The sequence below is a fragment of the Gobius niger genome (genome assembly GCF_951799975.1).
Source record: "Gobius niger genome assembly, chromosome: 8".
In the NCBI taxonomy this organism is placed as follows: Eukaryota; Metazoa; Chordata; class Actinopteri; order Gobiiformes; family Gobiidae; genus Gobius; species Gobius niger.
In genome coordinates this window covers 30,245,197-30,259,447 of record NC_136859.1, presented here as the reverse complement: position 1 = coordinate 30,259,447, position 14,251 = coordinate 30,245,197, and the positions used below count along the sequence as shown (strand labels likewise).

At 40.8% G+C, this 14,251-nt stretch overlaps 2 protein-coding genes across 2 annotated transcripts in view; both read right to left on the bottom strand.

Moving 5' to 3' along the window:
- The window catches only part of scn1ba (sodium channel, voltage-gated, type I, beta a), a 39,940-nt gene extending 35,408 nt beyond the window's left edge, over positions 1-4,532 (bottom strand). The window contains exon 1 of the mRNA XM_079561971.1: positions 3,725-4,532. Coding sequence (XP_079418097.1) covers positions 3,725-3,779 — 55 coding nt within the window. The 5' untranslated portion in view covers positions 3,780-4,532. The remainder of the gene's footprint in view (positions 1-3,724) is intronic.
- A 3,864-nt stretch (positions 4,533-8,396) lies between these two features.
- Positions 8,397-14,147, bottom strand: LOC306966442 (uncharacterized protein). Its single transcript, XM_079561208.1, has 4 exons — positions 14,064-14,147; positions 11,823-12,176; positions 8,590-8,844; positions 8,397-8,531 (listed from the first exon to the last, which is right to left on the bottom strand). Exons 1-4 carry the CDS (start codon positions 14,107-14,109, stop codon positions 8,428-8,430), a joined length of 759 nt encoding a protein of 252 aa, XP_079417334.1. The 5' UTR covers positions 14,110-14,147; the 3' UTR covers positions 8,397-8,427.
- Between the last annotated feature and the right edge of the window lie 104 nt (positions 14,148-14,251).

Below are 14,251 nucleotides of genomic sequence, written 5' to 3'. Positions count from 1 at the left end.
CTATTATACTGTAGGCAACATAAATGGTAGGCATCGATCTAAACTGAAGCATATCCATCTTGCTCTTTTAGTCCGTTACAGTTATGTCAAACAATGTGGTTTAACAAACATCCTAAAACCCATGATAAATGATCTTAAAAAACTTGAAACAGAAGGTATCAATGTCAGAGTGAGTGGCATTGAAAAGACTGTATATGCTGGACTTGCAACAATTTCAGCTGATAATCTATCAGCGCACATGTTGGGTGGTTTTACAATGTCGTTCAGCAGTCACAGAATTTGCCGCTTTTGCATGGCTTCTTATACAGACATAAAGAAAAACTTTAATGAAGAAGATTTTATCCTTAGAACTTCAGCAACACACCACTATCACCTTAAGGCATGTACCGAAAACCCAGATCTTAAAACCACTTATGGAGTAACGGGACCGTCTCCATTTGCTGAGCTTAAGTACTTTGACACCACTACTGCTTTCCCTCCGGACATAATGCATGACATATTAGAAGGGGTTGTTCCTGCCATACTGAAGTTAGTTGTTTGTCAAGCACACAAACAAAAGCATTTTACCATACCAGAAATTAACAACGAGCTTCAGCAGTTGGCAATTGGCCAAAACGATGTGAAAAATAAACCAGTTCAACTATCGGAGCGATTGTTGCAAAAAGCGCCAGTATCTGGGTCAGCAGCTCAAAAGTGGTGTCTTTTTAGACTTTTACCCTTTATAATGGCTCCTCATGTGCCCCCAAACTGCAGCTACTGGAATGTATATTTGATTTGTCGTGAAATTGTTGATATTATATTTGCATCAAAAGTAAACCGTGAACATTTGTCTTGTTTGAACTTGCTTGTTGTTGAGTTTCTGGAAAAACTGAAAGAATTTGATATTGTTACTCCAAAGTTTCATTACTTGATACATTACTCCAGGCTGATTGACATGTATGGACCTTTACGTGCATTGTGGTGCATGCGCTTTGAGTCGAAGCACCAGTACTTCAAACTTGTTGCGAGTTCTTCTAGAAACTTTATAAATATTGCAAAAACTTTAAGTGATAGGCATCAGATGCACAAGTGCTGGGAATTTTCACAGGAAAATATTCTGAATGAATTTGAGGAAGTGACAGGGACTAGTGCTGACACTTTATTTTCGTCACTCCCATCTGACCTGCAAAGATGCATTGCATCTGTATGTGGAATTGACTACACCATCTCGCCGCCCACAAATATGCAGCGTGTGTCAGGAGTAGTCATTGACTGTGTCAAATATGCCTGCAAAGATGTGTTTATAGTTGACTATTTGCATGCTGAAATGATTCCTCTGTTTTTCTTGATCAAATTTGTTTTCAACATTGATACGCAATGGCTATTGTGTGGCAAACTGCTTGTTCCAAAGTCTTTTGATGCACACCTACATGCCTATGCAGTTCAGCATGACTCGGATTGGACTGTAATATATCCAGGACACATAATGGACTTTCAGCCTCTTGACATTTATAACATTGATGGTGTTTTGTACTTAACATTAAGAAATGTTTAATTACTGTTCAAGTATGACTTTAACGTAGGAACACAAGGTTATCATTAACTGCATATGATGGAATATGTCATCAAAAGGTTGTTTATTTTAATGTTTTATTTCCTTATATTGTTGCCAGTTCATTTGTAAGATTTATATTTAAAAACTGTCTTTTAACTAGGGTGCACGATAGAGGGGAACAACGAAAAGGTTAATGTCCCCTTTTGAGGTAAACCAGAGGCTGCGTCCATTGAGATTGATGTGGAAACAGACAGATCTTCACATTTAGTTCTGAAAAATAGCATTGTATACATTTATGTTTTTGTCTAATATAAAAGAAAAGCAAAAGGTGGGCTAAATTTAGCAGGAAGTTGGCATGTTCAGACTTAAATATAAAGTGTTTAGGTCGTCATCACTTAATTTAATCAAATTGGATCAAATTCAAATGCCCATATAAGTAAGTGATTTTGGAGCTTCTTATATTTCAATATTGCTTGTTTTTTGGCCAATGAACGGCTAAACACTTTATATTATAAAGTTTGAACATGCTAACTTCCTGCTGACTTTAGCCCACTTCAAAAACATTAACTGTGAATCTTCTACAGCATCATTTATCTTCAAATATATAAAACATAAAATGTTATTTTCGGACATAAATGTGAAGATCTCAGTTACTGTTTCCCCATTCATCTTAATAGTAACACCAAAAAGGGCGTCAATCTTTTTGTTGCCCCTCTATGTTGAAAAAGCTTTCGATATGCGATACTGATATGCAATATTGTTTCAATACTTCCATTCAATTCAGACACATGTAATGTCTATTTCAGCAAATTGTGTCGAAAGAAAACAAAAACACTAAATCAGAATCAAGCTTGGGAAAGTTACAGCTAAAACAGAACTTCAGCACATTTGAAAGTTCCATGCATGTTTGGTTTCAGACAATGTTTGCAAAAGAATTCAAAAATCTGTCATTTTTTTATGAATTGTTGAATAAATGGCAAAAAATATTGTTGTTTGTGGTTAGTACAAATAAGTCCCCTTAAAGGTACAATGGGTTTGTCACTGGGGTGGTACCCTAAAAAGGACAAATTTGTACCCTCTTATAAAGGTACGTTTTTGTCCCATACATTAAGGTCCATTATTGTCCCAAGGGGTACAAATCTGTTCTCATAAGGTACAAACTATATGGGTACTAAATTGTACCCACTTTAAAGGGTACAATGGGTGTACCCTTGAGGGTACCACCCCAGTGACGAGCTGTTGGACCCTTAAAGGTACAGTTTTGACACTTTATTTCTAACAGTGTAGGCTTTTCTATACACATTCTGAGTCCTCATTATCTTGAAGGTGTTTCAGGTGATTTCAAAAGTGATCGACTCAAAAACTAGAGGCTACTTGAAACGTAAAGTGTGCATCAGAGAATTATTGTGTGGTGATTAGTCCTCCTAATAGCATTTCTAAAACACTCCACAAAGCGTTTAGCTTCTACGACACCATCGCATGCAAGTTAAACTCATGGCTAATTCATGAGGCTGACGACGCTGCTTGATTGCACCGTGTAGCCGACCCCCATCCAACCAAAACATGCTGACTATTCCAGAGTGTTTCAGGCATCCATTAACAGAAAAAACAATATTTTGCTCTCGGCGCCGGCCCCTGAAGGAATCCAAAGGAGTGAGGGATCCGGACCTCCACATACCTCCACCTGACACAGCAGCTGCCAGGACCCTCTGCTAAACCTCTCCACACGGAGCAATGTCCAGACGCTCGGAAAGGCAGAATAAACCTAAACAGCTGGGCTTTGGCACACAATCTAATCTAATGATGGGCGCACGACACTGCCCCGGCCGCATGAACGCAGCTTAGGGCAGAACTGGAGGAGCAGAGGAGCGAAGCAGTTTTGAAAAAGTACACAGAGGTTTGAAATAAAGCACGTTAGTGGATGCAATTTGGGCGCAATTCTCTGACTGCCTGTACCCGCTCTTCGTCTCCTTTCAGGCTTTCTAGAGGCTGAGAAACTTTTGGCACCATTTCCCTGTGAAATCACCTCAGTCTGGCTGTGAACAACACACACATCCCTGTGATTATCGAGCATTTCACAACATGAAAATGAAAAACACATCCAGTCAAGGGGGCCGCGTTAAACAAGAGTCAAGGGGGAATCCCGACGTAGGGATGCATGATCGCCCCAGCAACCCCCGAGCTACTCACCTTGGAGTGCAACCAGGACCAGGAGCGCCAGCAGCCTCCTCTCTGCAGACAGCATCCTTAAAGAGAGGGCAGAGAAAGAGAGAGACAAACACCACACAAGCCCGCACCAAACTCCGCAGAGGTTCTCAACCCGAGGGTGTGGTCGGTCCCGTCTAGGGTGGTACTCCTCCTCCTCCTCCTCCTCCTCTTTCTTCTTTCCTCCTCCTCCTCCTCCTCCTCCTCCTGATCCCCACCTGGACGCCTCCTCAGTCAAAGTCTCCTCTTCGGGCAGTGTCCGGTTACCGGCCAGTGCAGGGTTTAGAGTTTCGTTCCAAACAGAGCTTTTGTTCAACTATTTATACAGCGTGGCCAAAAGGCAACAGACCCCTGCTTGCACTCACTCTAATTATCAATACGATATGGTTGGTTTTGTTTTAGAAGACTATGGGCTGTCATACAACTGGAAGACGACTTTTGTTTTGGATGTTTGGAAAGATAAATTCAAATGGGTTCAGCTGGAAGCCTGGGTGACTTACTGTCTCTGGAGTTATGGGTGTAAGTATTGCTTGATGTTATTGCCTTCAATCATGCCCCATTCTATATATTGGTAAATAACATGGGATTCGCACGTCTCCTACATCGTCTGTTGAAAACTGTCCCACAGAAACGTGCATTCCAGGGATCAAAACGTGCATTTACAATCGGGGTGTGCCTTGATGTTAAATGTATGACAGTCTCATTCGGTAAAAAACAACAACAACAAAAAAACTAAACAAAATCCCACTTTAGTTGTCCCTTAGTAATCCGTCCCGTTTCCTCTCACCGTTGCACAGTGATCTCGCTCTGTTGATGGGTCAGGAGAGCAGCGGTGCATCTTCGCGTCATCGCTCGCCTTTCCAAAAATAAATAAATAAATAAAAAACAGGTAAAGAAGCAAAAGCTGTATCCAAAAAAAAGTGCTGGTCCGACGATTACGCACGCGCGGGAACTAGCTCGCGCGTTTCGAAAACGAATGGACCGTAAAAGAAGTGGAGTAAAAGGATATATATATATATAGAGAGAGAGAGGTGGCGGTGCAGGGGCGAGATGCGGACGGGTGTCGAAATGTGAAGGGACTCGGTCTGGTTTGGGATGAGTGAGGGCGCAGTGACGGAGGGAGACGCGTGGAGAGGTGGGAGGGGGGGCAGGGGAGGGGGGGCTGTGATGCACTGCAGGAGAGCGAGAGAGAGAGAGAGAGAGAGAGAGAGAGAGAGAGAGAGAGAGAGAGAGAGAGAGAGAGAGAGAGAGGTACAGATCCGTCGTTATGGCAACAGTTGGTTTCGTCTGACGTTTCCGTATTCTCGGAATATCCCACGTGTGCGTAAACCGCGTCGTCGGTTCGGGTAAAGGGGCCCTCGAATGGGCAATATTTTTTTTTTTAAATAGCCGATTGTGACATTTTGTGTGGCTTTACAATAATTCGGAGTCCCCGTGAGTTATGGCTCAGCTTTGGACTAGAAATGGTTTTCAAAAGGCCAAATGTAGCCCGCGACCCCTGGACCAGTTTTGGTTGGCCCTCAGGTCGCATGCCCGAGCTCGCAATGGCACAGACACATTGTCAGGATTGTAGGCTACTCACTGGCGAGTTTAATCATCCTATGCGATTACCTAAAACCTCAAATTTGTAGCCTGTCATTTTCATGCAAGACAGAGCTGGCAGCAACGTGAAGGCTTTCATTCATCCAGAGAGTGCCTAAATCATCGACTGGACTGGGTTTTGGTAAAGTTGACAACATACACTTTTACCCAAACTTTTCTGACCTTAAAGGTGGGGGGTGTTATGCAAAATCGACTTTTTCAAGCTTTACATCATGTTATTATGTCATTCCCTCATTAAAAACATGCCTGAAGTGTTGCCTTGGCACATTCACGTATTTCTGAGTAATCTGTAAAAACTCTGATGGCGGCCATTTTAGGGATAGGTTTGCCTGAGTCCTCCTAGGAACGCCCCCACCTCCTGGAGACGCCTCCGAGCTTTCGTCACCAGCCGAGTAACCAACCACTGCTCCTCAGCAGAACCCCCTCCCCACTGATGCCACAGACAGCGTGTGGAGGGGGCGTGTCTGAAAGGCTCAGAGGTTCTTAAAGAGACAGAGGCCTATTTCAAGACATTCACTACAGCCATTTTGAGAGAGCAATTTTATACAAGGCAGTTATTCTAATTTACTGCATTTACAGACCAACAGAAGGTTTGGTCATCATTGTAGTGTGATATAGACTGGTGCTATGTGACACACGGTCCCGGGTTCGATTCCCACCTGGACGGGGCCTTTCTGTGTGGAGTTTGCATGTTCTCCCCGTGTCTGCGTAGGTTAGTGGTAGGTTATGAAAAACATGTGCAATAGGTTAATCCTCCAGCCAGGTGTTTCTGACCACCAGCCTGGCTCCACATCATGGAGAGGGGTCCCCGAGCGCCGGCCCATGCTGGCAGCTCACTGCTCCTACAGGTCGCCCCATGCGACACTGAGGATGGGTCAAATGCAGGGAACTAATTTCTCTACAGAGATTTCTCTACAGAGATTAATACAGTATCAGATTTAGATTTTTAGATAATACCCCCTCTTTAAGAGCTAAGAAGAAGCTTCTGTGACAAGAAGCGAAACATCCTCAACTTTACCAAAACTCAGTCCAGTCGGTGATTTAGCTTTTCTACGTTGCAAGCCTTAGTAAGGTTAAAAACTCTACCAAATGCCCGCCATTTAATATTTCACTGCATTATTGACAGTGCATCTGTAGGATCATATCCTCACTTACCACTAGATGGCGATAAAGTACTACTGTATTGAGAAAACTCTAGACCGTTACTTCCAGCAAGTGAAAAGATGAGTTTATCAATGGATTTACAAAGAGTCCCATTTTTATTGTATGCTGTCTAACTTGGCTACAATAAGGACGACAACATTGAATTTGGTGACGCACATGATTTTTAATATGCGGAAGTTTGATCAATTTTTGAGACAGAAGCAGAGCCATAAAAGGACTCTCCACATCCAGTCTTGAATAAATGAATACACCTCTCTTGATTCATGACCACTGTTACAAGCAGGGTGAGGGAAGTCAGAAAAACCAAGGTGTAAAAAGGTTAAATAAAGTTGTAATTTAATAAAAGGAATCTCAAAATACTAAAACGAAAAGTAGTGTCACTTGATTCCACGTCCCTACATAATACGGAACATCCAAAGAAGTGACACAAACAAACACAAACAACATGGCATCGCGACCACAGAGACCAGCAGCCCCACATCTTCGGAGGAGTGGCCTTTTATAGTCGTTGCTGCAGCAGGTGGTTGCTTGGGGCCAGGTGTTGAGATCAGGGGCGGACTGGCCATATGTCCATTCTGGAAGAGCACAGACGGGCCACCGGCTCTAGGGCCAGTCCGGCCTCTCAATTTTCTCCTCTCATCCCCCGCCTTAACCAAGCTTTACCCAAATCTAAAAGCTTAAAAGAAAAGCATCAAAATAGCGACGAGGATGAAAACGGAACAAAAAAATGTGCCGGAAAAGCAACAAAAAACGTGACAAAAAAAGCAACGATAAAAAGCTATGAAAAACCAACAAAAAAGCCATAATAACACAACAAAAATGTGATGAAAACACAACTACAAAGCAACAAAAAAACACAAAAAGTGAAAAAAAATAAACATGACAAAAACATAACAAAGCAACGAAAAAAAGCAATGAAACACCAATAAAAACATGACAAAAAAAGAGACGAAAACACAACAAAGCAATGAAGAAAAGCTATGAAAAACCAACAAAACAGCCATAATAACATAACAAAAACACAAGACAGTGATGAATACACAACAAATACACACACATACACAAAAAAAAACACACAAAAAGTGGCGAAAAATGTGACGAAAATGCGGCGACGTGACAAAACGTTTCATTCACTTTTGAAGGTCTTAGCTTTCAAATCAGGCATGACACTGTTGCTCTTTGGTCAAGAAGTGTCGCATTTACGCTAATTCGGGCCAGGCTGGTCGGAGTCCAGGGGATGTTTTTCAGTCCCAGTCCGCCCCCTGGTTGAGATGCCGCCCCAATCAGGACCAGGGACGAGCAGCCAACCAGAACCGAGCTTGCGACCAGTTCTCCAATCGCAGGCCGGAGCTCGCACAGCCAGATTTCCATGGAGGGAAAGGACAGCTTTAGGCCACGCAGACAAATACACGAAAGGGAGGGAGCCTGGAGGCATTGGGCTGTAACAAGCACTCATAATTTAAAAGATACATTATGGAACTTTTTATGCCAAACAAAAAAAGAAAAGAAAATACTTGATATTTGTGCTTAATTGACTTTGATTGTTTTGTGACTACAACTCCCCGTTATCAATTGTTTTCCTGGTAAGAAAACTCTAAAACAGTTGATCATGGAGCCACCGTGATGGAAAGTAAATCCTCCACCCACACAGCCATTGTCAAGAAATTCGTCAGCTACACACAAATTTCACACCTTTTTTTTTTCCACATAAAAAGTTCCATGATACGCCTCTAAACCAAAGTGCATACATTAATCTGGGTAAACTTGAAATCTTGATTTTGGCATAAATCAAAGATATTTTTTATGACATATTTTGACATATAATGACAGTGTTTTATTGCAATAACAAATAATCACTGAATGAATAACACAAAGGAGGACAAAGAAGTACTTATTGATCTTTGTTGCAGGCGAGGCCGGGGTCATCGATTCCTCAGCATCACGGTGGTCACGACCAAAAGGACGACCAGCTTTGCCAGGATGAGCCCACCATGCAAGAACCAGGGCTGCGGATGCTCTTCTTCATCTATCGCAGAGGAACTGATTTAGTACAGCCAGAATGCCAAGAGGACGCTTGACTTTACCTTGATCCTCGTGAACTCTTGAAGAGACCAGCTTCCCGTCAAAGCTGAGGCTGCACTCGTAATTCTGATGACTCCTGAGGCTGACGGTCTGAGAAAGGGTCTCATAGAGCTCTGATGTGGAGTTCACCCCCGGAGCAGACTTTAGGATTTGATCATTGTAGGAAACAGACAAAGCAAATCCCGGATGTCTAGAAACATTCACCTCGCACTGAAGCCGACTGTTGTTGAGGCCAATGGTGCGCAAGGATATTTCACCTGCAAAATACAAATAAGCTTTTGTGAATTAAACGTCAGGAAATATCAAACCGCCTCCTTACTTTTTAATACTTGTTCCTCTGAGCGTGGACAATTTACAGGTTTTCTCTCATGTGGTCGGATGTCGTTGGTTTGTCGGTGGTTTTCCTGTACTGCTTGTAGCCTACCTTTAATACACTTTTCTGCCTATTGACATGCTCATTTTCACTCTCTTATCACTTAACTTCCCCCTCGTACTCTGTCTTCATACTATGAAGTGTTTCATTTCAGCAAAAAGACAACTGTCACTATAATCCCAAAGATTGATAATCATATCAGTGTTTTTTCTTGCATGGAATTATACCAATTTAGCTTTCTTATGAGTCGAAGAAATGTTCTTTATTCAACCCACCATTAAGCCGTGACGTGCCATTATCGTTGCATAGTTGGTCTGTTTTAAAGGTGTAAATATTCCCTCGAAATAACCAGAGGTGGGTAGTACTCTGCTGCATTACTCCAAGTACAAGTACTCAAGTGACTTTTTGAAGTAATTGTACTTTTACAAGTAGTTTTTTCATACACGACGTTTTACTTCAAATTGAGTAATACTAAAGTGAATATCTGTACTCTTACTTGAGTAAAAAAAAAAAAAAGTCGCTTGTGACACTGGCCCTCATTTATCAACATTAAGGGGCATGTGTAGGTGTATTTGCAATATAAGCCAGAGGGCGTGGCTTTCATTTTCCTGTCCGCACGAGCAGCTGATGGTAAATGCCACGGACAAATTCTTGCATCATTTGAATGAAACATCCAAAAATATAAATATAAATATATCAAGAGGCCTAACCATTGAAGTAAATATAGGCATAAGACCCGATGTCCCGGTACACAGCAGCGGCCGCGGGTGAGGCTTCCACACAAAGTTTGCGCAGCAGCAATCTTTTGTGTTAAAGGGACTATACAGAATTTAAAAAGCTAAAATTAAGTATTTTCCTCCCCCTGCATGTTCCAGCCATGTCCTAATGTGTAGAATGAGCTCAGACCACAACTGCCTTTAAAATTCTGCACTGTCACTCAAAAAGTTGTTACTTTGGGTTTGAAGTGCCGTCATGCACAAGCTTGGTCAGGTCAAGATAGAAGCTACCAAGCTTCGAAATCCACGCAGTAATATCTTCACTTTACTGTGCGGATGCCAAACTACTCCTGGTATTATTACGCCTTACAATATAGTTCCCCCTTTTATCCGCTTAGAAAATCCACATTGTTTAATTTTGTGTATTATACTTTGTAGTGTAACACTTCACATAACCATATTTAAATAGGGAAAACGTGGAAGAGCTTGGTAGCTTCTATCTTGACCTGTTTAGGAGCTATAGTGGAGAGAGGGAGAGGCTAAATGCTAACGCCGTCTGCGCTGTGTTTACGTGACTGAAGGCACGGGGGAAGATCAGACAGGTCCTAAAGAACTCGTCAAAGCTAAGGTAAGAACATATCTCAGCATGTAAAAACGGTGGCCTATTCCTTTAATATAGAAGGTGCAGTTACACGTATGACCTGAGGTGGCAGTAGTGAGTATAAAATGGCCAACTTGCATCTAGCCCCTTTAAGAACAAAAACAAAACAAAAATTCAAAACACACCAACAGTGTCTCTGTGGCTTGTAGTCAAGGTTCTAGTGTCTGGTCCAGGCTGAGTCTCTGGGCTCGGACGATGGAGGAGCAGGTCGATGCAGCGCAACATTAAATCAAGTCTGCCCATAAACATTAAAGCTGTTTCCTTGTTTCATCACTTTTAAATCACTAATGCTGTTAAAAACAGTTTTCCAGCACAGATTTGAGCACACTCATGTTCAGATTGATAAATGCCAAAACAGGCGATGATTTTTCGTACACCTCACATATGCTCTGATTTCGGCGTATGCAAGTTTGATAAATGAGGGCCAATATGAGTAAATCTATAGAGCTCCACAGTCCCACCCACTCCCGGTCACAACAAATCCCATGTATTTTTAGCAGTGACTTTTTGAAAAAGTCAACTATTAAGAGCACGAATGACGCCGGCTGATCAGCTATGTGTTACTATCGACACTTGCACAGGTACTTTACAAGAAACTATACTTACGACGAAAAAAATACGCCGAAATTACTTTTTTAATATAATTTTGCAGTTAATAACATTTTGGACAAATCGTTGATTTTACCTTGTATGTTTCATGTCCATGAGTTAGCACATAGTGGATTAGCCGGCGCCGTGATGAACTCTTAATTACTTTTTAGAAAAGTCACTGCTAAAAATTCATGTGATTTTTTGTGTCAGACCCGACACGTGACCGGGAGTGGGCGGGACTGTGGAGCTCAATTATCTGTGACAAATGATGTAGTCTGTGATTTAATTCTTCATAATGCTAAAAATATTTTGTTTAATGGTATTTTCTTTGAAAATATTAACATTTTCACATTATTTCATGTTTTGTTTCTCATAATTTATGTCACCACTGAAATGTGTTTTTCACTCAAACAGTTACTCAGGGCTCACAACGATATATATTTGACAATGGACAAGTTACTTCAAAATTCCAGCCTAGGCCTATTAGGGAGATTGACACAAAGATATTTCATTCTTTTTTTTAGTGCTATACTGATTTCCTTGCAAATATGATCTGCTCAAGCTATTTACATCCTTAATTTCATTTAACTTTTTAAGCACGTGCCCCTGTGCCCGACACAGTCTGTGTTTGTGCTGCTCTGATGGAGCTGAGCGTAACATAAATGATATCGTGTACACAGGGATATACAAATGACAACGATGTAAAAAAATAATATTGCGATAACAATATACAATACGATATGGCCCAACCCTAATCAGAGGCAATGATTATTTTGCCAATGTATTTTTTGTCTGCCATTTTTAGTGTCACTTATAGTAGTCAGTAAACCCACGTTCATGGAAGAAAGGTGTTAACAGCCATGGTTTCCAGAACTGCACAATAGTTGTACTTACCGTATACCAGCAGCTCAGTCTCATTCCCCCACACCCTAAAGATTCCCTGCTGTTGCATGACGACTGACACTGTGCACTGGTACTTTCCCGCATCCTCCCATTGCACATGTTTTAACCGTATGGACTTGTCCAGGGATTGGGGGTCCTGGCTCAGCAGGCTCACGCGGTTTTGGTACCTCTCTGACGGATCAGGCCACACTTCTTTCGGGTCCTTTTCATGGTCCCAGTATGGAACCGGCTTCTTGGTTATCGTGTCATTGGAGACTTTGAGGTGACATGGAAGAGTAACGTTTTGCCCCAAAGCCGCCGCGGTGACGTTGGGGAGCTGCTCGATCATGGCAAGTGGACATACTCCTGTAAAGTGAAAAGTACCACAAGGATTCATTCTCTGGGCCATTGCTCTGTACTTTGTTACTTAACCTCTTAACTAACTCCCACCTGAACCGAGCACATTTTCTCCAGCTTTACCCCAATCCAAAAGCTTCTGGAAAAAGGTGTGAAAATAGCAACAAAACTGAGACGAAAACGAGGATGAAAATTGATGAAAAAGTGACAAAAAATTGACAAAAAATTGACAAAAAAATGACAAAAAATGGATAAAAAATTGACAAAAAAGTGAGAAAAATTTGACGAAAAATTTAGAAAAAATGGACAAAAAAAGTGACAAAAAAATGGATGAAAAAGTGCTAAGAATTTGACAAAAAAATGTGAATAATTTGACAAAAAAGTGACGAAAAATTGTCAAAAAATTGACAAAAAAGTGAGAAAAATTTGACGGAAAATTTAGAAAAAATTTACGAAAAAGTGACAAAAAATGGACAAAAAAGTGATAAGAATTTGACAAAAAAATGCGAATAATTTGACAAAAAAGTGACGAAAAAGTGACAAAAAATTTGCAAAAAATATGCAAAAAAAATGACCAAATTTGACAAAAAAAGTGAGAAAAAATGGACGAAAAATGGAGAAAAAATGGACGAAAAAGTGCTAAGAATTTGACAAAAAATGCAAATAATTTGACGAATAAGTGACAAAAAAGTGACAAAAAATTGGACAAAAAAAAATTGAAAAATTTGACGATGATGTGAGGAAAAAGATCAATTTAGTTTTGTAGGTCTTAGCTTTCAAATGAGGCGTTACACTGGCCTACAGGATTTGGGTAAAGCTGAACTGGAGAAAATGCTCTCGGTTCAGGCGGGAGTTAAGAGGTTACTGTCCTGCCAGGTTCATGTCCTGCAGCAGGTTATCAGATGTGCGCCGAGGGTGATGTGGTTTAGGTGCGAGGGAGAATGTAAGCAGTTTCTGATGAACTGGCAAAGCACCTGTAAACGCCTATTATTGTTTTGTTCTTTTAGTAAGGCAGTTTTGGTTTAGTTTACCTGCTTTACTAGTCTCGATCTTCCTCAGAAGCGTCACCTGGTTCTGGGGAAGATCATAGGAAATGATCGAAAATAATAAAGCAGATAAACAGAACCTTCTGTCTTACTAAAAGAACAAAACAATAATACACTGCAAACGATTTATAACCGAGCAGTTTAAAACTTGGATAAGAAGCCCATTAGGCATCATTATGTTAGTCTGAATAACCTAAAAATGTTGTCTTTTGAGAACTTCATCAAATTAGCTCAGTTGAAGCTTGTGTGATTCTTCAACTCGGGCAAATTTGGCCAGCATTTTTTCCAGAAAATAAAACATATATTTTTAGAAATATTTTGATACATTGTAGTTCAATATGCTGAAGCACTTTCCGAGAGTGGTTTTAGGGAAAATATAATTTGTATCGTTTTTATTTTTGACCTTTCAGTTCAACAGTGGAAAGCTTCACACTCTACTCTAATTCAACAGTGATAATATTAGTAATTTCCAGCAGTTTTGTAATGGATAATACACTGGATAATACGCTTCCATATGTGGTGGAAATTATACGTTGCTGAAGAAATCTCCCCTTTAAAGCAGTTTAAAAATATAAGTAGCTACTGTTTTATTTGAGCCACTTCACTGAGTTGTTCTTGTTTTTTTGTCATTTCCATCACATTGTCAAACCTGTCACTGAATCACTGAAATGAGTGTTTCCTCAATATCTGTGTATTTAATAGAAACATGAGCCATTTGAAAAAAAAAAAAGAAAAAAAAAAGGAATTCAGGTACTCATCTTAATGAGTACTAATTTGGTTTGAAGCACAAATGTGAGCTGGAGTTTAGTCTAATCAAATGAATAATACTCAAGTAGACTATAAACCTTACCCGAGATTAGGAGGCAGATCAATATCATCCTTGTTGTCCATTTCATTTTCAAGCATTGGACGATTCAGGAAACCTTTATTGATCCTTTATTGATCTCACAATGGAGAAATGAACTTGTTGCAGCAGCTCTTCGCAACACACTTGTATAAGTGTAGCAACACGTGGGGAACAAGAGGAACTGTCAGCGA

Coding starts and splice junctions, on each gene's coding strand:
- LOC306966442 (XM_079561208.1), bottom strand. CDS start 14,109: ATGAAATGGACAACAAGGATGATATTGATCTGCCTCCTAATCTCGG. Junction 8,845..11,822: donor GACTGAGCTGCTGGTATACG/GTAAGTACAACT, acceptor TGTATTTTGCAG/GTGAAATATCCTTGCGCACC. Junction 8,532..8,589: donor AAGAGTTCACGAGGATCAAG/GTAAAGTCAAGC, acceptor CCTCTGCGATAG/ATGAAGAAGAGCATCCGCAG.